Source organism: Psammomys obesus, unplaced genomic scaffold (assembly GCF_907164565.1).
Source record: "Psammomys obesus unplaced genomic scaffold, mPsaObe1.curated_primary_1811, whole genome shotgun sequence".
Classification (NCBI taxonomy): domain Eukaryota; kingdom Metazoa; phylum Chordata; class Mammalia; order Rodentia; family Muridae; genus Psammomys; species Psammomys obesus.
Genome location: NW_026592118.1, coordinates 38482630 through 38508099, shown reverse-complemented (window position 1 = coordinate 38508099; position 25470 = coordinate 38482630). Strand labels below are relative to the sequence as shown.

The following is a 25470-nucleotide window of genomic DNA, read 5'->3' as shown; positions in this document are numbered from 1 at the left end:
ATCTGAATTCTGTCATCCAAAGCCAAAATTTGAGTCAGGAATTAGAAAAAATGTTTTCTACATGTATAACACAGTAAATATATAAAGCATTTGTATATCTGGTTATATGTATATGTGTATACGTATATCTCTTATACATATATAACCAGCAGACAATTGTAGACATGAACAACATCAAAAGGCAAAAGGTGTGTGACACATACCTGTTGTCCCGACACTTTGAAGCCTAGGCAAGGCAATGACGAGCTCAAGAAGAGCCTGTTCCATCATAGGCTCTGTCAAAAGTAAATACAAATATAAAAATAAATAGACAATTCACAAAGAAATAACACTGGAAAATGAGTCTAAATGTACAAGTAATCAACAAAATATTGAAATGCCTCATCAGTAATCAAATGAATAAATAGCACTACTCTTCATATAATCTGGCCAGTGGAAATAATGGTAATGGAAAAAAAATAGTCTTTCTGAGGGACTCTATTTATATGTGACTTCATCAAAAGTTCTTTTTTTATTAATTATACTTTATTTGTTTTGTATCCCCCCATAAGCCCCTCCCTCCTCCCCTCCCGATCCCACCCTCCCTCCTCTTTCTGCATGCATGCCACTCCCCAAGTCCACTGATAGGGGAGGTTCTCCTCTCCTTTCTGATCTTAGTCTATCAGTTCTCATCAAAAGTGGCTGCATTGTCCTCTACTGTGGCCTGGTAAGGCTGCTCCCCCCTCAGGGGGAAGTGATCAACGAGCAGGCCAATCAGATTATGTCAGAGGCAGTCCCTCTTCCCATTACTATGTAACCCACTTGGACACTGAACTGCCATGGGCTACATCTGTGCAGGAGTTCTAGGTTATCTCCACAAATAGTCCTTGGTTGGAGTATGATTTTCTGGGAAGTTCCCTGTGTTCAAATTATCTTGTTCTGTTGCTCTCCTTGTGGAGTTCCCGTCCCCTCCAGCTCTTACTATTTCCCACTTCTTACATAAAATTCCATTCACTCTGCCCATCAGTTGGCCATCAGGCTCAGCATCTGCTTTGACAGTCTATACTGCAGAAGCTTTCAGAGGCCCTCTGTGGTAGGTTTCAAGGTTGTTTCCTGTTTTCTTCTGGCTTTCAGAGGCCCTCTGTAGCAGGTTCCAAGGTTGTTTCCTATTTTCTTTTTCTTCTGATGTCCATCCTCTTGATGTGGGAGGGAGGGTGGGAATGGGAGGGAATAAGGGAGTGGGATACAGCTGAGATACAGGGTTAATAAAATGTAACTAATAATAAAAAAAAATAAATTAAATTTAAAAAAAAAGACCAGACACACACACATGGTGCACAGGCATACATGCTGGCAAAATAGCCATGCACACAAAGAGACAAATAAAGAGGAAGAAATGCAGCCAGTCCTGATGAGACCTGACAGGCTAGGGTCAGAGGGAAGGGGAGGAGGACCTCCCCTATCAGTGGATTAGGGGATGGGCATAGAGGGAGAAGAGGGAGGGAGTGTGGGATTGGGAGGAGATGAGGAAAGGGACCACAGCTGGGATACAAAGTGAATAAATTGTAATAAATAATAATAATAATTAATTAAAAATTGCAAAATAAGAATTGAAATTGTGACCAAGTTTCAAATCAGCATAACGTAAAAATGGATTTCTTTTAAATATAATAGTAAATGAAAGTCTTCATGTAAAAAAAAAAAAGTGTTTTATTCTTTGTATTGCTGTAACCTGGTTAAATTCTATAGCCCCTCTGTTGAGACCTCCTTTATTTCTTAGCAAAACTATGGCTCCTGTGATAACACCTGCTATAACCTTTAGCATATCAGAAGCCATTTTGCCTCCAAGTATGTCTCTATGGTTTCATTACTCAAACATTGTATACTTTGTTACCTCAGTGTTCTGTGAAGTCCCCCAACTGTGAAACCAATCAAATTAAAGGTCAGTTAGAAACACTTTGTCTAACTAGCCGAAATGATGTAGTGTTGCTTTCTACACCTGGATACCTGGTTGTGTTTGTGTTACCTGGTTGTTACTTAGTTGTGGTTTATTTCCTACACCTGGCTACAGTATCATTACCTAACTTTTACCTGGTTAGGAATTGTATAAAAAACCTGCTTTAGGAGCAGACAGATGTCATAGTCTGGCTCCCGAGTTCATATTATGGCGCTGGCAAGTTCCTGTTTAGTGTTCAATAAGCATTTGTTGAGTTCAGTCTGGTATCTGAGTGGTCAGTGAGTGGCTATTCCTAAACCCATAACATATGTATAGAAAAGGACCTTTCTTATATATATTAAATGTCACTCTTTTCTTAACTGAAGTCAGAGTCTGGGTTTGTCTGCTTTCAGATTTGGTTTTCCTCTGGAGCGTTCATCCGGGCTGACCTCAGTGTGTGGGGTATGAGTATAACACTCAGAGCTCCTAGTGTGGACTACAGAAGCACGTTGGGGCTCTGTGGCACCTTCGATGAAAACCCAGAAAACGATTTCCACGACAAGAATGGGATCAAAATTGACCACAACGTCAACAGTTATATTGCTTTTATCAATGAATGGAGGTGAGAATTATGTTATTGTTCATTTTTGTTGTTGTTGTTGTTACTATGAAGCGTAAGCAGTGGCTACTCAATATTTTACCCTCTCACAATATATTAGTGGGGAAAATGTTCTTGTTCAAATTACTATCCTGTTTTTCATCTGGAAGACTTTTACCAGGGAGAAGCATGTTTGACAAAATCCCAGCTTCCCCGCAGTTTCCGGCGAAACCATCTTACTGTGGGTGCTGGTTGGGTACCGCCTTGCAGCATGGGCTCGCTAACCATCTGGACAGCAGATCTCACTTAGAGATGGCTTCCAGCTGCAAAGACATAAAGCACATCCAGTCTTCTTCCTTGATACCAGACCTAGACATCACCTCTGAATACATCAGTTCAGAAGCTCTTCTTGGAAAAGTAAGCACTCGTGTAGCCGAGGAAGAAAATAATTTGAATTTCTTACTACCAGAAAATGCCCACACAAACCTAACAAAACTGGAGTTAAATTTACAGCATCCTGGGAATGAGGATCCACCAAACCGTTTGAGCAGCGAGAGGCACTCGCGGGGCCAGTTAATGAGGAGGAATCTACAAAACAGATGGAAACGACAAAACTTAAAGGATTTTCTTCCCAAGCTTTCTTTCCAGAGTCTTGGACAAGCCAACCTGGAAGAGCTTTCTTATTTTTTCCCTGAGGACCACACTGAGGTCAGCCAGCAGGAGTTCGTCCCCTCATGGCCCACAGCATCGGGCCTCACTGAGCTCAGCAGCTGGGCCCTCTGCGAGCAGACTCTCGCCAACTCCAGCATCGGAAGGCTCTGTCTCCCGTTCCTTGGCAGGATGCTAAACCACGTTACGGACATGTGTGTGAAGGATATTCTGTTGAAGGACGACGTGAGCTGGGCAGAAGCCGGGGTGGCCCTGTTAGAAAATGAATGTGAGAGGCGGGTTTTAGAAGAAGGAAAACACTACAGTGAAGGCTACAGGAAGTCAATAGGAGGCATTCTCCAAGTGTTAAGATGCCCCAATTTGTGCAGCGGACACGGGCGGTGTGTGGAGTGGGGCTGTGCGTGTTTCCCGGGCTACAGCTCCTCTGACTGCAGTCATTCATTCGGTACGCAAATGCCCTGAGTCCTTAGTGTTTATTAAGTCTACAGTGAAAACATATTAGTTAATGTTTTAATGATTTCTCCCCAAAGTCAAAGCTGACATCCCCGTAACTGCCTGTCTGGCACCCTACTGTTTGTGGCCTCTTTCTGGAAGCTGTTGATCTGTCCAGCCGCTTTCATCTCTGTTGGTGTTCCTTGAAAATGCCAGGCCCACCCAGCCACAGTGCCTTTGCACACCATCGGTGCTTCTGTCTGCAGACAATAACCATTTGCCTAGACTACATATTTAATATATTTTCAGCACTTTTTTACGTTGCTTTACTCAGTATACTAATCTACTTAAAATGTTTTTTTTTTTTTTTCTTAAGCCTATTTTGGGAGCTCTTACGTCTCAGTATTAAGTTAGAAAATTCCTAGTAGTTTTTCTCACACAACCCCAGATTTTTTTTAATTTATATATTCTTTTTAAAATTTATTTTTAGTTTATATATTCAGCCCCATATTTTTTAATCTACAATAGTTAATATAAATTTTTCTATACTGAAAACATTTTTAAATCTCCAATAGGTAATATAAATTCTCGTACTGAAAACATATATTAATACACTTATGTTTTTTTTCACTTTGTAAACAATCTTTGTCCTTCTATGATAAATTTAAGCTATATGGAGGCTTTATTTAGTTTATTCCTATGCCCCATATAATGCAAATACATCAGTAAATAGACACTTGTTACAAATGTAAGAGGATAAACTAATACAATTTTTTTTTCATGAGGATTTTGAGAAGCCTGAGGACATAGGCTTATGATTTGTCCATAAGGCTAGCTGATAAGTTCACTTCGGCTTTACCTAAGACAAACGGCTGCTGTTTCACGTCCATTTTAACAAGCAGATATTACCAATTCCTGTAAGATGTGATCACTAAGACCACACCCAGAAGAAGGGCCATATAAAATTCAGTTAATTATGAGTTCTAACAGAGATATTGCCTGTCAATAATTAATAAACTCATAGTTATGTTCATGGGACAACAAAAATATGGACAATACTGGAATAGAAGTGCTTATATACTTTGATAAATTTTTATAACACTAAAATGAGTTTTGAAGCATGAATATTGCACTGCTACTAAACTATTGTATTATTGAAGCATATTTTACCTGCTGTCCATCTATTTGGCATAAACTGATGTGGCAAAACCAAGATGCATTTTAGGACAGTAGTGACTTATTAACATCTGCCCTTAAATGATAACAAATATTACTGAAATATCAGTGAAATATATGTTTAAGTGTTATCTGTTATGACAATGTGTTTCTTTTGACAGTTAACAATACCTCTTTTTTATTTTATTTTATTTTTATTTACACTTTATTTACTTTGTATCCTCCCTCTAGTTCCATCCCTCCTCCCCTCCCAATCCCTTCCTCCCCAACAATACCTCTTTCTAAAAACAAGATTATGAGGTGTTTGACTGGTTAATTACTATAAACAAGGTTTGTGTATAGTTTGAAATGTTATTTGAACTATGCATTTAATTTAGACCTTCAAAATAATTATACAGTGGTTTTTTTTCCTGTAATTCACAATGCATGTCCTTTTTTTTTTTTTTTTTTCCTAAAGACATATCTCCTGAAATTACAGAGCTAGAAAACGCTGGATTCTGTGATGTCCAGAAGCAGAATTGTGTCACAGTGAGAGTTTTTGGTCAGGGCTTCAAAGATTCACCATCTGTCAAGTGTGAAGTTACTAAACTGGAGGTAAAACGAGAAGTGCAGGCTTCCGGGTGCAGCGTTTACGATGACTGGGTTTATGACCGCTTCTGTTGTTGCCTTGTTTTTTTTGTTTTTGTTGTTGTTTGTTTTTGAGACAGGGTTTCTCTATGTAGCTGTGGATGTCCTGGAACCCACTTTGTAGTACAGGTTAGCCCTGAACTCAGAGATCCACCTGACTCTGCCGCTCAGGTGCTGGGATTAAAGGCGTGCAAGTGTCAGACTTCTTTAGGTTAATTCTGTCTATCAGGCAACAACACGATTTTAGGGGGTTCAGCCCACCAAGAGTTACAGAAAAACGGCCAAGCCGTTCCTCTAGAAAAACTACCCATTGAACATTACTAAGTATTTTACACCTTTTTTTTTAAGACGTTGGGAACTGATTTTCAGTCATGATTAATAAAAACTAAAAGATATCAAGCTTGCTATGCAGAAGCACCCACCTTTCTTGAGCTGCAAACCACAATGGGTAGAGATGGATTTCAGCCAAGATGTCTGGCATGGAGTGTAGGCAATGGAGATCCCTGACCATTCGCCCTTACATAGCAGAAGTGTGGACAATTGCGATCATTGTTCACACCTCCCTCTCTATGGGTTTCTGACTTTAAAATATCCAGCCCCTCCTCCATCGTTTATTTGTTTCTCAAGATTACAAAAGCAGAAAAGTCATTCCGTTTGAATGTGAGCTCCTGTAATTTTATGTTATTTTGTGAAATGTATGATATTTCTTTTCTTTAAGTAAAATTTTCACTTAAGGTAAGGACATGTTTTAAAATTTAGATGTTCACTTGAACAAGTTGAAAACTTAAAATAGTCAATTATATTTTTGCATTCTTTATCTCTAAGCTGAAGTGAAGGGAGGATGTGATAAAAATTTCCTGAGGAAATAATTTTTGCATATATTTTTCATGTGTAATTATGCAAAAATATACTCATTGCATCGTGGTGTGCATAGGATTTCAGTATCAGTGGAGAGTAGATATGTGGCAGGTTTGATAATATGAGATTATGCCATCAGTGAGTAATTGAACAAAAGAGAATTTTACAAATTTGTATTTTCTTGGAAAGGAGTTCCAAGAAAGTGCTTACTTTGTGTGTTGTGACTTCCAAGCATCTGACAGGGAATTTTGGAATTCCCTAAATATTATACTTAGCTGCAGAAGGAAAAGAAAGAAACTGAGTTGCCAAATTCAAAGTTGGCCTGAGTAGCAAATATTTACATTATATTGAAGTTGAATCAATCTCTGCTAATTTCAAAAAAAAAAATTAAACATAGTTACACTGCTTTAACTCCATCTTCTCTATCTAATCTTTCCTATGTGCCCCTCTCTTTCTCAAATTCATGCTGTTAGCCAGACTTTTGGCTACTTTATTGGGTTCTTTTTTCCTATTTCCCTACACTACCCCTATCTCTTCCAACCTCCCAAGAGTAGATAGGAGAGAGGGAAGGTTAGAGGGGAAAGGGGGCATCAATATTGTTAGACAACTTTTTGCTGATTTGGGGGTGTCAAGTTCCTGAAGGCAAATTTGATCCTCGTCATAAGGATATCTCCAGTCAGCAACCAGCAACAGAGCAGGAGCAGCACGGGCAGCACGGGCAGCACGGGCAGCACGGGCAGCACGGGCAGCACGGGCAGCAGGGCAGCATGGGCAGCAGCAGCTGTTGTCTCCCTTAGGGCTCTGGCATTTATATAGCCTCTGAAGAGTCCCTAGAATTTCAAACATGAATTATCTTCAGCTGGCAAAATCAAACCCCTGCCAGAGCATGAGACAAATCATAGTCTGCTGCTGTAGACAATGTGAAGTAGCCCCATATCCCACACCTGGGATTAAAACAAAAATATATTCACATAACATTTCTGTGTTTTTAAAGCAATCAAAATTCTCGATGCACATGGTCTCTCATCTTTAAATTGTTATTGTTACATATGAATAATCAAATAAACATCCATTTACTTGCACGTATACATTTATAAGGCTGTCAACTTGGCATTGAAAAACAAAAGACTTAGCTATGCCTAATCTTAAAATCTGAACATAAAATCTGTCCACAGTGCATTTTAAAGGCTTTCTAAATTCACTTTTATCAAGAGAAATTTGACACAATTTTAAAATCATGCAATACTAGTCTTTTAGGATTTGCCAAAAGCCTTAGGCTTCACTTGGGTTGATGGTACCAAGTTTCCACTAAGCTAATGTCTTCTCCTGGTTTCATTATTTATTACAGGCTAGTTACTGCTTTTAAGACCTCTCAATCGATAGAGCATGCACACATACACCTCAAACATCTATACATCTCTCTATCCTCTATGTATCTCTCATCTACATTCACCATCTTTATCTATTTTCTTAGCCTCTATCTAATCTACCATCTTCAACAACTGACAGCAATGTCTCTGATAATGAAATGGCACAGGGTTCACTCTAGTCTCCTTTTTTTATTTGTTTCTTTTTCATTCACAAGTGAAAAACAGTTCTCATCATTCCCAATACGTGTCTATTTTGTCATTCTTTGCGCATGCATATGTTTTCAGATATTTTATCCCCTGCCATGGAAAAGAAAACTTATAAAACCATATAGTATATAACAGCAAATGATGTTCCCATTAGGATGCACGCTACTTTCTTTGACTTCCTGTTCATAGCATTTATACATTTCATTGTAGTGCAATTAGTTTAAATGCTGATATTTCTTTTTGAGTTTCTTATGCATTCTAGTTGAGTTGAATTGAAATTATTTAGACAGTATCTAAATATTATCATAATTCTAAAATTTTGATCTGTTGAAAGGTATTTATAGAGAATTGTTCACCTTTTCTCTTCTACATTATCCACATTTTTATTATCTTTTCTATTGTCCTGATATTTTTATTGTATTCTCTCCATACATATGTGTCATTTTTTTCTAGTTAATTCTCACTATGTTTCTTTTGTACAAAAGCACACATAAACACATCTCCAATGTTATGTAAAGAACAGAATATCACAGCTTACAGCTCCTTTCTACTGTTACAGTAATAATTTTGAACAAGTATTAGTCTAGAAATCTACCTACCTCATCATTTCTTTTACTATTTTCTCTAAACACCAAGTCCAGCTTTTTAGCTCCTGCTCCATAGTATTAAGTCCAAGCAGTAATCCTGTAAACAGAGGTCTCTTTCTGACCTAGATTTTGTCTCCTTCTGTGGGCAGCCTAAATATCCCTCTCATCTTCATTCTCTACTACAGACCATGATGTTTTGTGCCTCCTTGCTTTTCAAATACTGGTCTCTTCAGCCATGTTGGATTCCCCTCTTCCTGTTTCAGTTTCTGGTATCCTAACAGAAGCACCATTTATCCTCGAGTAAGAAAAATATGACCCCGTCCTCTGAAGCCTTTCTCGACTAGATTAGACTCGGGAATTCTTTTGTATTATACCTTACTTCAATCTCAGTGATCACAGCAAAATTATACATTCTATGTTTTTTTCTGTTACATATTCCCTCATCAGAATATCAGTAGCTGCTGTGAATGTGTGAACAGTTCTGACCAATTGGGATTGGATAGATATGGTTTAAATACAGTACACATGTATGAGATTCTCAAATATTAAACTATTTAAATTAAGAAGAACATACATGTAATAAGCCCTCACAAAACACTGAATATAAAGTATCATATTCATCACTTTGGGTTAACCTTTTCATGGAAGGGTAGAACCCATATCTTAAAGGCCAATTGTTGGCTGCAAACTGGATTGACACAGGAAAACAAGAGAACTTGCATGTTTTAAGCACAGCTATCAGGACAACCTTGAGACATTCTAATCATTCTTTTGATAGAGAAACCCACTGTCAGATCCGCTATAATAGACTGCTCCTCCGTGACTATAGATAGCTCCACAACTGCACGCTGTCCATCACCTAGTCTTCCACACTAAGTAGGCTTCATTCCACACAAACTGGGTGATTTCTCTCTTTCCCCTTTTCTGCTGACCTATAATGCTGGGTCACTGTTAACTTGTATTACCAAGGCTACATGTATGAAAACCATTGTGCAATCTATATGCATTTTTATAAATATGAATTCAGATATTGCCAGCAAAATATTGCCTTCTAGATTTCAATATAGTTTTCAGTACTCAGAAAATCATTCTGCCTTTGCTCTTTGTACACCAAGACATTTACAACACTGTAAAATTACACCCAAGGTGTAGCTTAAACATGACATTTCACTGGCATTAAGTACGACAAACAGGCTAGAATTCTACTCAAATAACATAAACTTTCTTAAACAAAATGACACATTTTTACTGAACATAGTATGTTCTCTGTTTTAATTTACTTGGGTCTTGGACACCATGAAAAATTAGTATGTGCACAATTACATATGTTCATATCTGGTTTCAGTCCTACTATTCTTTTCAGGCTTCATTGTTATATTAACTTTATTAAAAAAAAAAAAAAACATAGCCACCACTCTATAGTTTCATACTATTATGGGTAGTCTGGCCCCAAAGCCTATGTCATAGGGGTAAAATTTTTCAAATAGTTGAAACACTGACCCATCTTAGTTATTCCTTTGGACCAGTAAAGGGTCAAAGCCTAGTGGGTAACAACATAGTGGAACAGTGTTCTATGGAGATGACTGTGGGAATTGCGACATAAAAACATCCATTCACCATGTGCCAACTATGCACTCCCTTGCTTTCCCTCTTGCTCTGAAATCCATTGTGTGGTGAGTCATTATACATGGCCCACCTTGGCAACTTTTTTAATTGAACCTTTCAGTAATGTACACTTTGAGAGAAAGATTGCTCTTATTTTTTAATTACCAAATTACTGTTAAACTTTTCTACTATGCTGAATAAAACTTACTTTTTTTTAAACTTTTCATTACACGTTCAGTATGATGGCAGTAAATGGGTACTTGGAGAAAGCGTCTACACAGAGACAGTGTTTCAAAATAGCAGAGTGGTTGACTGTCGGCTGCTCACAGATGGCCAGCATTCTGATGCCATGGATCTGATGGCGGAGAAACCCTTGGCAAAGTTGCAACTGAAGGTAACCAATGAAAGACATCACCAGGGAAAGGGCATAGGGGGAGAAGGAGGAGAGTGGGTGGGACTAGGAGGAGACTAGGGAGGGTGCTACAGCAGGGATACAAAGTGAATAAATTGTAATAAATAAATAAATTTTTTAAAAGATGTCTTCCACATAAATGAAATTTCATAAGGAGTTGATGAGGCAACATTTAGAAGAAATAATCTTATTCTAGAACTGTATCACACAGGTATCTAATGATGGTTATGCATTCAGTAATCCCAAGATAATGATCATATATAATGGCACTTGTCAAGCTTGTGGTTCCTATGGAGATGACTCATGCACTGTGAAGGTATAGATCTTTGCTTGTTCATAGCATGTAATACATATATTCACATGTCTTCACCATATTATTGTACCCTTCCTAACCTTATGCCACAATGATATGAAAAAATTCACATTCCTGTTAGTCTAATTAAAATAAATGAACTTCCTTTAACTCTTGTTGTGTAATAAGGAAGATGTTTCTTCTTTTAACATCTTAAAGTGCAATCTCTGAAACTTTGAAGGAAGACCCATGTTAAAGTATCAAACATTTGTAATTCTAGCATTTGGAAAATGGAGTCAGGAGGATCAGAAGTTTAAGGTTGTCACATCCTAGAGGTCAGGCTGGGCTAAATGAGAACCTGCTCCTCTTCACTGTACTTCTCCTAAAGATTCAGAGAAGAAATTTTATATTAAATCATTCACTCATGTGCTCCTACGTACATAGTTTTGTTCAGTAAGATTTTTCTTTGTGGTTAGCTTGTTCTTTTTATAGCAAATGGCTTGTATTTGAAAAGAGTTTATAATATAAATCTAATGCTTTTATCATTTTTAGTTGGTTTCTGGTTTTATTTTTTGTTTGGTTATTTAAGGGGCTTCCTTTAGAACTGATAACTTCATAGACACCATATTGCTAATATCATTCGACTTTTCAAAACCAAAGAACATAACACTAGTACAGGAAAAAAAGGCATTTTTCTTGGTAAAACACTTCCAAGATGAGCTGGAAGACAAACATGGTGGCCATATTCCCTGTTTCTCATAAGCTATGCTATTGTATTTCATGGCTTCCCTATATTTTCTCATTCTTCCAAGTTAGTGAGTTCTATTGCTTTTTACATACAATGAATAGTTTGTTTTTAAAGATGTACTCATGAGTTTATGAAACTATCTCCAAATCCAAATATATGAGATATGTATTTCTGTTTCTAGTTTCTGTATATTAAGCATAAGATGTCTTTTTGATACTTTATTTTCTCAAATTCCAATAGGATAATGTTTGTGTGATTGATGGTCTCTGCTACACTGAAGGGGATAAAAATCCTATCAGTTCTTGTTTGATTTGTAAACCCCAAGTTTCAAATTCTACATGGGCAGTTTTAGACAGTAAGTCATTCTTTATTATTTTTCCTATTTCTTATTACAAAGTTTTAAGGTGATTTTTAGGCATAACTAATACTAATGTACTTCAGAGAGATGAACAATGTATTTAATTTAGTATCTCTCATTACTTCATATTTTTTTTCAAGGAAACAAAAGACAAGACTATGTTTTTATACGTTATCCTGAACATCAATTAACAACATTTTGGCTAATAATAAGCTTAACATGTGTTTATATCATCAAGTGATTTCATAGCTATCTTAATTTGTGACCAAACACTTCATGATGATTAGAATGATAAAACTGGTTAGTGATGCATTTCTTACAACTTATTCTCATGTTAAGTGATATGTGACTATATATAATAATTTATATCATCTTACTGTAATAGGTTATAAGGTATATATTTTAGTATTTACTAATGAAATGATAATTAAATTGTTCATGAAAGAAAGAAATGGGAATTCTCAAATCAGGGATACCCTGTTTTCTATGTCTAACTTTACTTTGTTCAGTTTTATGGCAAGGAATTTAGCTATTTCAATTTCAACAGACATGAATTTATCGTTTGTTAAAGATAGTTAGACTCAGTACTCTATAAGTGCTTTTCAATAAGTCTTTTTCTATGATTCTATGAATATAATCCTGTATACAGATAAATGCAGGATTCACTGTTCAAATGGTACCACAAATTGTGGACACAAGACATAACTTTTAAACTTTCTCAAGCACTACATAATTTCATATGTGTATCTGTGTTCTTTCCTTATGTGATGATCAGGTTAGCTATACAGATTAATAAGTAATATGTAACAAGACATAATTTTCAAAGCCTATGTAACTTTATCTGTAAGTAATAAAACTTTATATTCACATGTCAATGTATATGTAAATTCCATTGCTTTGTTAGATAATTTGTCATATTCACTGCTTAGGAACAAGATTTACAGAATGTTAGCCAAAGCCAATAAATATTTGAGAGAATGTGGTGAAAGTGATCAAGAAAATGAGACGACCTTCTGAGTTGGAGTCTTTCTTTTAATGGCTATAGTACGACTGATTTGCGAATAAGCCATCGTGTTCAATGATATAAAATAAGCCTCGAGGAGGAGGAGAGCAATAAGGTCATTAGTGAAGCTTCTTTCAGACATGTTCAGGGACAAATTGGGAGCTGAATCTGGGGCCTCTGGGCATCAGCGTCTCATGTGTACGCTTGTAACCCAGATGTCATAAGAAAGTTGTTTAGTTAGCACGCAAAGGGAGTGCACGTGTTAAAACATAAGACAGTATAACGTATATTTTAGAATGTTTTCTAAGTATATAAAGATCAGTCCCTACGCTTGATGCAGCTGCGCTACGGCATGTGTGTGAGCTTGGCCACTGGAAGGAGCTCAGAGAACAGGAGTTTGGTCTGACTGTTCACTCCCAATTGTTACAACTGGGGAAGTAGGTGGAGTGAAGAAGGCTTAGCATTTGGATGAGTGGTGTAATCACAGGAAGCAAGGGAGGTGTACAGAGAGAAAGTGAGAATGAAAGAGAGAGGGCACACAGATGAGTGAGAAAGTCCAGGACTTCCCAGGATCCTCAAGCAGTGATATGGTCAACAAAAAGTTGTTTTAGACAACAGAGAGGTGCCTTCCACCTGAAGAGTGCAAAGCTACCTGTATGTTTTATGCAGTATGCAAAGTACTTACAGACTTGCCTGGCAAAACTGGCCCTGACCCTTACAGTTACTTTTACATTTATAAAGAATGGAATACAGGTTTAGGAAACAAAACAAACAAAAACACCAAAAAACCCAAACAAAAAACACACAAAAACCAAAACAAAACAAAAATCACAGCAAAACAAAACAAAACAAAAGGACAGCTAATAGAACGTTTAGCAGAATTAAGTCCTTACTAGACACTTGACCCTGTAGAAACTACCAGAATCACTCTTCTCATGCTTCTTTCCATTTTTACACAAGTACAAGGTGAAATGCTTTCTCTGTTACAGATAATAAGCCTCCTGTGATCCAAATTCTGCAAGACAAATTACAGGCATTTTATGGGGAAGACTTTGAATACCAGCTCACAGCCTGGGATCCGGAAGGCTCTGAGATACATTTTACACTGGATTCTGGTCCTGATGGAGCAGGCATTTCCTCTAAAGGACTTCTGACATGGAAAACAGAGTCACAGACTCCTCAGAAATTCATTCTCCATCTTAAGGATGACTGTGAGGCTGAAACTACAGTCATAATGGAGGTCATAGTTATAATTACCAAAATATTGCTATCTTTTACAAAGACAACCACTTTATTTTAAATCCTAGCACAAGGCATAGTCTTAATTTCAAACAGCAATAAAGTCATTAAATGTTCCATGTTTGACTGTTGCTTGTCACACCATAGTGTCTTAGAGACACCCTTAAGTCCCGAAGCATGGGTCTAAATTAATAGCTGACGGTTTAATCTGTACTTGACAGACACGGGTGAGGATCTCCCTCCCTCCCACTTCCTGATTAAAATAAGAGAGATAACAGTACCTTTTTTCTTCCAATGAAAGAGTCTTGAATGCTGAATTAGAAACATGAAACAACCAACTGGCAATTTTCCTTTATTGATATACATAGTATGTTACTCATGAGGCTTGAATTATTATAAACTGCTTGTGACCTGCATGTGTGCTTGAAGTTTAGTATTCACATTTTCACACTTTCACGTGTGATGAAAGGTGATTGAGTTTGGTCATATTAGCCTGGTAATTGATGCTCTTGTTTGCTCTTAAGTTGAAGATAAGAGGGGTGGCTGACTGATTTTGTTTCCTAGTGTCCTGTTTGTATTATAAAACCAATGATTCTATTCAAAGTATGGTGTTATCTAAAAATACATGTCCTTGGGAAGATGAGGAAGGAGGACTACATGTCCAAGGTCACTTTGAGCTAAATAAGCCCTATTTTAAAAATTAAAAAATAAAAATATCTTAATACTTAAAACATTTTTAGAAGTATTCCCCCTAGTACCCATATTTTAGCCTTGCTCATGAAAGTGGACATAATTTTTTAAACAAGCATTTTGCAGAGATACATAATTTGATTAGACAGGTACATAAGCCTTCATGCCTGTCATGATTTCATGCAGCAATAACTGAGCATAATTTTATCCAAATAAAGCATTTATCGTTTTTTTTATCTTTTGTAGGTGACTGTGAAGTCTTGTGACTGCTTGAACGGTGGATCATGTGTGTCTGATAGAAAATTTCCTCCTGGAAGTGGAGCATACCTGTGCCTCTGCTTGCCTGGTTTCCATGGCAGTCTTTGTGAAGTTGATGCCAGTGGGTGCCAGTCAAACCCTTGTGGTCTTGGCAAGTGCATTAGAGAATTACACAGTTACTCCTGTGACTGTCCTCCTGAGTTCACAGGTCAGTTTGGGTTCCTTACGAACTAAATGTGAATGAATTAGAAAAAAAAAATCTCCTTGGAATATTCTTTTGTGGAACCATGCAAATCTATGCTGTTAAGATTTTAATGCATATTTTAAAAGTCTGGCAAAAAAATATCACAGACATAAACAGTGCTCACATCCTCTGATTTTGTTTTAGTATTTTTATTTAAATTTTTATTTTTCATATTATAGTTTATTCACTTTGTATCCCAGCTGTAGCTCCTTCCTCATTCCCTCCCAATCCCCCCTCCTTTCTCTCCACCCATTCCCCTCTCCAAGTCCACTTATAGAGGAGGTCCTCCTCCTCTTCCATCTGACCCTAGCTTATCAGGTCTTATCAGGACTGGCTGCATTGTCCTCCTCTGTGGTCTGGCAAGGCTGTTTCCCCCTCCAGGGGAGGTGATCAAAGAGCCAGCCACTGAGTTCATGTCAGAGACAGTCCCTGTTCCCCTTATTAGGGAATCTACTTGGATACTGACCTGCCATGGGCTATATCTGAGCAGGGGTTCTAGGTCATATCCATGAATAGGATAAACATACTAAAATCCGTACACCTAAAGAAGCTAAGCAAGAAGGAGATTCCTGAATAAGATGATCAATCCTCACTCAGAAAGACAAATGGGATGGACATTGGAAGAAGAGAAGAGAAAACAACACAGGAGCCTACCACAGAGGGCCTCTGAAAGACTCTACCCAGCTGTGTATCAAAGCAGATGCTGGGACTCTTAACCAAACTTTGGGCGGAGTGCAAGGAATCCTATGAAAGAAAGGGGAGATAGTGGGACCTGGAGAGGACAGGAGCTCCACAAGGAGAGAAACAGAACCAAAGGTTCTGGGCACAAAGGTCTTTTCTGAGACCGATACTCTGATTATTTTTAATTGTGAGTTACTTTAAGATACTTTTGCCATTTTACTTTCATATATTCTTGCAATTTTCTCCATTTTATAATTCTGACAGTAATCAAGAAAACTCAACTTCATGTTTATAGGCATTTCCACATTTATTTGGTAACTAAAAATACATTTCAGTGTGTTGATGTTGAAATATAAATCAGGGAACCCCATGAAAGAGGAGGCAGAAAGGGTGGAAGCCAGAGAGGATAGAAGAGATCGGGAGACCAAGGCTCTCTAAATCAGCTGAGCAAAGCTGGCATGAACTTACAAAGGCTGAAGCAGCAAGCACAGGGCCACACAGGTCTGCACAAGCTCCTCTGTGTATATATTACAGCTTCTAGTGACGTATTGTTATGGGACTCCTGAATGCGTGAATGAGTGGGTCTATGATTCCTGTGCCTTCTCTTGAGGCTCATTTGCTTCTGTTGGTCCAACTTTCATGTGATGTTTTGTGTGTGTGTGTGTGTGTGTGTGTGTGTGTGTGTTATCTTTTTATATTTTATTTTGTTAAAAAAAGAGAAAAACATTTTAAAAGAAATACATTGTAGAATAATAAAAATATTTCAGGAGAATAAAATATTATCACAAATAAATGCTTTACTAATAATTTACTAGCTTAGAAATCTAGTTTAAGTCAGAGTTGTAAACAAATGACATGCTGGCATATTCACTAATTCATTACTTGTCCTAGAATGTCTGATTCCAGAAATAAACATACGATAACAAGCCTTTAATTTATCAAATATGTGAAAGTCTTATATGAATAATTCTTCATTATATAGATACAATTATTAGATTAATATACAGTCATTGAGTTGACTTTTCTGAAATAAATCAGTTTTAACATAGAGGAACAAGTTAGAAAAATTATTTTTCTTTTATTATTTTAAAATTATCACTCAGACATGTGAATGCAGATATCTCATTTGTGTTGTGTTACAGACCATATAATTGACTCAAAGACATGTGTATAACAAGGGCTATTTTCTATTCATAATATGAATTTATTCATTCAAACAAGATGTTAAGCATATGAAAGGGCACTCCCTTATCTCAAAATATCTTATTGAGGAAAAACTTGACTTTTTAACAAGTAAGATAAAAAATTTCAGGGTTCAGTGATTTGACTGAAGAAGTCATCCTTAGTGTAAGCAAGTGACAAATTTTTTAATTGTGTTATATATAATTATATTTTATACTGTAATTCTTACCTCAAATATTAATAGACTGTTTCTTGAGACAGATCTGGTTATGTTACTTACGCTGACCAACTCAATGTCCTCCTCCCTCACCCTCCATGGTGATGAGATTATTCATATATAGAACAAAGCAAATTTATGTGTGCGAAGACTTGAGCTTACTATTAAAAGAAGTCTAAATGATTTTATATTTCATTTTATAGTAGTTTTAAAGTAAATAGTAATTATATTTCCTTACTTGAAGTTTGTATTGTTAAATAAAGAGTAGAAGAATATGCTTGCAATCCCAGAACTCTGGAGGCAGGAGTATCACACATTTTAGTTTAACCCGAGCTACACAGCTAGTTCCAGGCCAACCTGGTCTATGTACTAAGTTCATTCTAAATATTCAACAGTATAAAACTAGGGTATAAGGAATCAAACAATGGGATTTTAGGCATATAATGCATTTCAAATTAAATAATTTGAACTATTGGTTTATGTTTTCTATAGGCAAGAACTGTGAGAGAGATGTTGATGAGTGCGAGTCCTGGCCTTGTTTCCCAGGTGTGGAGTGCCTCAATATGTTTGGCTCCTATCACTGTGGTCCATGTCCAAAAGGATTTCATGGTGATGGAAAAACATGTCATGGTAAAATCTCCTGCTTGCTACTGCTGTGTTTTGTGCTGCATGTATCTAATTCAGTCGCTCAACTGCATTTTCTTTTACTCACGTGTTACATGTCGAGTTAGATGCAGAGGACACAGCAGCATGTCACATGTGCCCTCCCACTTAATAGATTAGCGTGGGGTAGCAAGAAATGTGATTAGTAGCCCCATGGTGCTAAAAATGTAGATTTTTGAATACTCCTGTATATTTTGATAGAGGTGCCTGAGTGGCACACAAGAGGACTACACAGGGCATCAGGAAGGCTACTACCCATGCCAGGAAGGATAATGGAAGACCGTAATAGAGGCATGGAGAGAGAAAGAATGAGAAGACTATTTGAAGGTCAAGATAAAGGGCTCAGTTAGAGATGAACTCTGATGGTTATTATCCAAGGAGAAAGGTATTTTAGAGAAAGGGGCACACGAGAATCTGAGGGCCATCAATATTTTAAAAGTGAGACAGCATTAAAGAACTATATATGTATTCCAATTAAGTGGATAACGATCCTCTTTTGATGGGATATTGACCACCCAATCTTTATATCATGGTGGGCCTATACGTCGAGGCAACAAGTGAGAAAACCTGTCCATCCTCCCATTTGTTTCCCATGAGACTAAAATAATTATCTCCAGGGAATTTTTATTTTGTAGAAAGATAAGGGTCGTATGAAGCACCACAAAATATGTTCTTTTCTTTGACAAAACCCCACAAAATATGTTCTTTTCTTTGACAATCTCTACAATTGTCAGGCTTATATTACAGAAAAACAGGTGTCTTAGTTACTGTGATGAAACTCTGTGACCATAGAAACTTGGAGAGGAAAGGGTTTATTTGGCTTATACTTCCACATCCCTGTTAATCATAGAAGGAACTCAGGGTAGGAACACAAACAGGGCAGGAACCTTGGGGCAGAAGCTGACACAGACTTATGGAGGGGTTCTGCTTACTGGCTTGCTCCTCATGGCTTCTACAACCTGTGTTCTTATAGAATCCAGGGCCACCAGCCCAGGGATGGCACCACCTACCAAGGGCTGTGCCGCCTTGCATTATTCACTATTTTTTAAAAACATGTTTTACAGGCTAGCCTATAGTCTGATCTTATGGAAGCTTTTTCTCAGTTGAGGTTCTCTCCTCTCCAATGATCCGAGCTTGTGTCAAGTTAACATACAGCTAGTTAGCCCAATAGGCAAAGCAGTCTTCACTGAGTCTTGTTGGTGATTATTAGCATTTATGCTAGCATAAGGAGACTGCCCCTCAGCTCTCAGCATTTGATCTAAGTTGTGTTTTTTAATATACTTTCCTCTCTATGACTAATGGCTTTTTTTTTTCCAAAAGAAGAGAGCCACTGAGTTTCTCAATTAAATTTATAAAGAAAGTAAATTTGAACAAAATCATGTTGCCCATGAGCGACTAAATAAAATGTTCTGAAGATTGTCTGCCATTTGTGTATGTTAATGAAGAGTCTTGTTTCCATAAATTAACTCCCAGTTGTCAGTAGCTATTTATTTTTATATAGACAAACACGTTGAAGAACATACAATGACATAACATACAGTGATCTTTGTTGAGATTATTGCTAACTGGTAGGGGAAAGAATCAAATCTGAATCAATTGTGTGAAAAATATTTTGCAAGAAAACGCTGGTGAACCAAATTAACTTGATTGCGCAAATAAGATCTATAGTCCGTTTAGAAGGCCACAACAGAATCCTAAGGGTGGAATGACTCAGTCAGTGGAAATACATTTTCTTCTAATTCTAAACTGGGGAATTTCAAGAGCAAGAGTGCAGTTTGGTTGGCTTCAGGGAAACTGTCTTTTTTGCTGTTAGACAGCAGTGTCTTCACTAGGTCTTTCTTCTGTGTGTGCTTTCCTGGTACCTCCTCCTAGGCTTAGATCAGGGATCCACTTTTCTCACCTCGTGTAACCAGAATTCCTTTTACAAAGGCAGTCTCTCCAAACACTGCCAAGTTTAGAATTCACCATTTTACAGATGAATTTTCAGGTACCCAACTCATTCTCTATCTGAGGATTTGTGGGAAAACAAACATCTTAACTGTGTCATTGACCTAATTTACAAAGAATTAAGTCAAAGTAGACTTATCGCTTCTAGATTATAACTCATTAGGTTTGGTTTGCAACAGTTTAACTCTGATATGTCCCATGTACTGATTTACAGTTGAAACAGAGCTTTAAAATGACTCTACTACAAAACTATGGTTGTCATGAGGTCTGATAAAAGTATTATTGAAGAAGAGAACTGCAAAACTGCCAAAAACAGAACCATGTTAGGCCAATACATCAACATGTCCCCAACAAGTCACACTTTTGGTTCAAGTCTAATACAGAGTACCTCCTAATTGTTTTCCTTAAGACTAACAAGTTGTACCTCAGTTATTTTCACTTTAGAAAGATAACCTAAGGGCTATACGAGGCAACTTGAAATATATTATTTTTCATGCTGATCTCCTGAATCTTCGGGTATATATTATAGAAAAATGAACAGAGGGAAATTTGGGGAAGTGTATTAGTGAATATTCCATAGCTTTCAAACTAGCTAACTTTCTGTATAGGTTGCACAGTCCTTGAACACTATGATGCTTTTTATTACTTTCTGAGTCTTAGTTGTACTTGTTAGAAACCCCACATAAAGGAATAAATAACTCAGCATCAACATATGGGTAGAGTATAACATTGATAAGCATTCTGATGAGTGTTTGTGTTTATCTTTTTGTTGTTTAGATTTGAGTTTTCAACCATCATCGAAGAAGCATTTATTAACGAGTTCAAGTTTTACTCAGAGTCCTGAAACAACTTCCAACGAGTTCTTAAACTCAAGAGGCACCTCTCCCTTGTCAACAAAGTCAGTTACAGCTCAAATGGATAATGCAAAGAAAGGCGTTTCTCATCACAGTCCAGTTAATGAGTATGTCGATCACGTTCTCAGTACAAATCTTACTGTTGATGAGCTAGAAATTCCTGCACACAATGGTAGTTTCTTAAAGATCAGTCCTAACGGTTCTTTCGGTCACGTAAGAGAGCCTGTCCAGAGCACTCTTCAGACAATGACAGGAGGAAATAATGCTCATACTAGCAAACAGTTGCAAAATTTTACTGGGCGTGAGCTTACATCATTGGCTACCACAGCAATCACTACATTGCCAGAAAAGCTTGGATCAGCGAAAAGATCAAATTGCACAGATTCATCTTGTTTCCTGGGTGTTTCCTGTGTGCCAACCACTGGTGGTCACTTCAAATGTGGACGCTGCCCCTTTGGGTATTATGGAGATGGTATCAAATGCAGAGGTATTGTGAAATTGTTTTCAACCCATACAATGAAAACTAACTGGCTTAAGTTTAAGTAACTCAGAAGCTATCCTCCTCTGATCATTTCTATTCTTTCTGTCTAGTTTAATACATTTTGGAAAAAGTGGGTTTTTGGAATATCTTTCTAAAATTCTGTTAGTGTTACAAAGTATCATTACGGAATATGTGCTAATAATGCAGTTTTACCTGCTCTAGTCTAAGTTTTATAGCAACATTCTGTTTAACCATCATATATCTATAACAACCTCACATATTGAATGCTGTTTTCCATTTGTACAGATGAAAGAGCAGGTCTCTGTGGGCCTGGTTATCTGTTATCAAGCAGCTAAAGAGACGAGTCACACCTGTAAACACAAACCTGAACAGTTTTGGGTCCGAGGTTCTTCTCAGTGCCCAGTTGTTTTTTAACACTTCAAATTACTAATTCTGGCATACCTGCTTATTTTCATGAACTCAGATTTTCTGTAGTTCCTCCAACACATTTGACATTTCAACATTTTTTTCTGTCATTTCAATTTTACAAGTATCGTTTTCCTATTTGCCCTGCATAGCCACTGTTTTTGGTTAATACAAACACAAATTTTGGCTCTGAAAATGAAGAAACTGTTTCCCAGGTGTTTTATCTTTGTTCTGTTATTGCTTTGCTAAGAAAGAGAAACTTTAAAAGAAGAAAGAAAGAGAAAAACTCTCTTTCCTGTTCTGCAAAAATACAAAGTCTCAGCACCTTCATGTCTTATGATTAACCAAAAGAGCGAAGCTACTCATGTATTATGGATACATGAGAATGATTAGATGCTCAGTGGAATATGTCGAGTGGCTCAAGATGCTCAAGAGAATTTAATGCCTTTAGCTTTTGACTCCCCAGAACCTCGCTTTCGGGGATTTGGTGCATCCCCGTCTGATCACCAGCACTTACCTGTCTAGCATCTGAAGTGCAGTTACACACTACAACGTGAGTGCATAGCTGGTTGCTCCCTCCGCTGAGAGCTAGGGCTACTGGAATAACTGACACCAAACGTACTTCTTTCTTTGTCTAGCAATTATTTTTCTCCATCATTCTAATCAGGAAACCAGTACAAAGAAAAGAATTATGAGTAAATGCAGTAGCTGTAGTTCATTAAAATGTTCACACCAGGAAACTTTAGAAAAGGGGGGTGGAGAGATGGTTCAGCTGCCAACATGATGACTCACAGCCACCTCTAATTCCAGTTCCAGGAGATTCAGTGTTTTCTGCTGGCCTCTGTGGGCACTGCATGTAGCCAAGCACTCACAAAATGAAATATGTAAAATTTAATAAATAAATAAAGACAGAGAGAGAGAGAGAGAGAGAGAGAGAGAGAGAAATAAATAAATACATAAGTTTTGGTTGGGCAGTGGCATATGTCTTTAATCCCAGCACTTGGGACTCAGGTGGATCTCTGTAGGTTTGAGGGCAGCATTGTCTACAGAGCAAGTTCCAGGACAGCCAGGGCTACACAGAGACACACTGTCTCAAAAAAAGCCACCACCACCACCACCATCACCACCACTAAAACCCAAACAAATAAAAAGAAAACTTTAAATCTGCAATATATGTCTATATATATGTGTGTGCATATATTATACATATATACATGTTTATATATAATGTAGCTACAATTCAGGCTCTCTTCCTTGAATTTTGCAGCATTTTGTAGACACTCGTGTGGAAGAAACAGGGAATGTGTTGCCCCAAACATATGCAAATGTAAACCTGGTTACACGGGTTCCAACTGCCAAACTGGTAGGTAGATGATTCATTAGTTTGTATAATAAATTTCATTTGATAATCAATATTTCTAAGCCATGGGCTTTATTTTTATGTAGCCATCTGTCAACCTGTTTGCAAAAAACATGGAAAATGCATTAAGCCTAACATCTGTGAATGTCCTCCGGGGCATGGTGGAGCTACCTGTGACAAAGGTGAAAATTCCAATTCTTGTCTCAAACATGGAACTAAAGACAGTGTTATTGCCTTGAAAATATTTGGTGCAACTGAGTGCTCATCATTGCTGGGGTAAAAGCTCACAGTTTTAAAATTATTCACAATAATTTTTCTTAGAGGGTTTTTGTTTTTAATTTAAAAAGAAATTAGCTGTATAGGTATTTTTCCTGGATATATGTTTGGGCACCACATGCTTACAATGCCAGTGGAGGCCAGAATAGAGTGTCATAGCCCTTCTACTAGATTCACAGAGGACTGTAAGCTGTTGAGAGTATACTGCAAGATCTGGGTCCTGGTTATCCGGAAAGCAGCCAGTGGCTCTTGACTGTTAAGCCATCTCTCCGGCCCCTAACTTTGAAATTTTAAACACTCAAACTTCAGAAATCATAGCCCCAAAGAGTAATTGTTTTTGAAATTCTTTCGTTTTTTTTTTTTTTTTTTTTTTTTTTTGAGATATAGGTATTTGGGAAAAGTTAATTATTTAAATTACTTTTGTGTTAAATGCAAAGCTCAAGGGTATGAGGTAAAAAAAAATGTAAAAGGTGATCTCAAAAGTATATCTGCAGTACAGTAGTGCATGCCTGTAATCCCGGCATTCAGGGACGCAGAAGCAGACAGATCTCTGTGAGTTCTTGATGAGCCTGGTCTACAAAGTGAGTCTAGGACAGCCAACACTACACAGAGAAACTCTGTCTCCGTCTTTCATCCAGTTAACCAACATTTTTATAAGCCTTTCACACACCTACATTGTGTTTTGTAGTTTTCATGTATAAACCATAATATGGCACTGTTTGCTGAGTGCTTTGGTGCTGTGAATTCATGTAGCGGATCACAGAAGAGTAGGGAAAACAGTAAAAAAGAAGTTTCCCCTAAATTGTTCTTACAGTGTGGCTTTATTGCCGCTATACCTGCATGCATAGTGATTGTTGAAACCCGACTTAATAATATCTGTGTCTGCAGATCACTGCAGCCCTCCTTGCCAACATGGGGGCACGTGCTTGCCTGGCAATCTCTGCACTTGTGCTTATGGCTTTGTAGGACCAAGGTGTGAGACACGTAAGTAAAGCTCTCTTGTAGTCTGTTATAATAAACATCTCCTTGGTGACTTGATGGCTTTCATGCTAAGTAAACAAATCCATTCCTACATAATATTGGTGCCCTAAGGAAACCAGAGTTCCCAGAACTGAGGTAAAGAGGTTTAGGTAGGTGTGGCTGTAATCTGAGTATTGGGAGGCTGAGAGAGGAGAGTCACAGGTTCAGGAGCTGTGTGAACTATATATAGTGAAACTGTCTCAAAAAATAAAATAAAATAAAATAAAATAAAATAAAATAAAATAAAGAAGTTTTCTCCTGAATTGTAACATCTCATTCTTAGAAATAGTGAAAATCAGACTTATGCATTTCCTTATAAGTTCATTTTTATTTAATCTATCTCTGATTATGTTCTCCAGTTACTAACAATTTCCCCAAATAACTAATTCTTGTTCAGTACTAATAATTTTCTACTTTCTCCATCTCTGTAGGCAAGATAATAACTGAGCATAAGATAGCAGGGAATCATATGAAAGAAGGGGGAGTTAGTAAGACCTGGAGAGGACGGGAGTGCCACAAGGACCAAATATATCTGGACACAGGGGTCTTTTCTGACACTGATTCTCCAACCAAGGACCATGCATGGATATAACCTAAAACTCCTGCTCAGACTATGACAGCTCAGCATCTAAGTGGGTTCCCCAGTAAGGGGAACAGGGACTGTCTCTGACATGAATTCAGTGGCTGGCTCTTTGATCAACCCCCACCCCACCCCACCCCATGCCTGAGGGAGGAGCTGCCTTGCTTTGCCACAGAGGAGGACAATGAAATCAGTCCTGATGAGACCTGATAAAAACTAGGGTCAGATGGAAGGGGAGGAGCACCTCCCCTATCAGTGGACTTAGAGAGGGGCAGGGAGGAGATGAGGGAGAGAGGGAGGGATTGGGAGGGAATGAGGGAGGTGGCTACAGCTGGGATACAAAGTAAATAAGCTGTAATTAATTTATTAAAAAAAGAAGTAAAAAAAAAAAAAAAGATCTGGAATACATCTAAGCCAGAGGATGAATCATCCTGGTCTTTCTCTGTGATCAAATTTAATACTAGAAGTACATGAAAGTCATGAGTTAAATCTGTC

General features: G+C 37.6%; 1 protein-coding gene across 1 annotated transcript in view; it reads left to right on the top strand.

Moving 5' to 3' along the window:
• Vwde (von Willebrand factor D and EGF domains) overlaps positions 1 to 25470 on the top strand; it is a 69672-nt gene that overhangs the window by 35142 nt on the left and 9060 nt on the right. The window contains 13 exon segments of the mRNA XM_055612562.1: positions 2329 to 2537; positions 2684 to 3627; positions 5248 to 5384; positions 10283 to 10438; positions 10668 to 10772; positions 11737 to 11851; positions 13847 to 14097; positions 15033 to 15252; positions 17861 to 17998; positions 20756 to 21319; positions 23007 to 23102; positions 23186 to 23281; positions 24264 to 24404. Of these exon segments, the coding sequence (XP_055468537.1) occupies positions 2329 to 2537; positions 2684 to 3627; positions 5248 to 5384; positions 10283 to 10438; positions 10668 to 10772; positions 11737 to 11851; positions 13847 to 14097; positions 15033 to 15252; positions 17861 to 17998; positions 20756 to 21319; positions 23007 to 23102; positions 23186 to 23281; positions 24264 to 24404 (3172 nt within the window).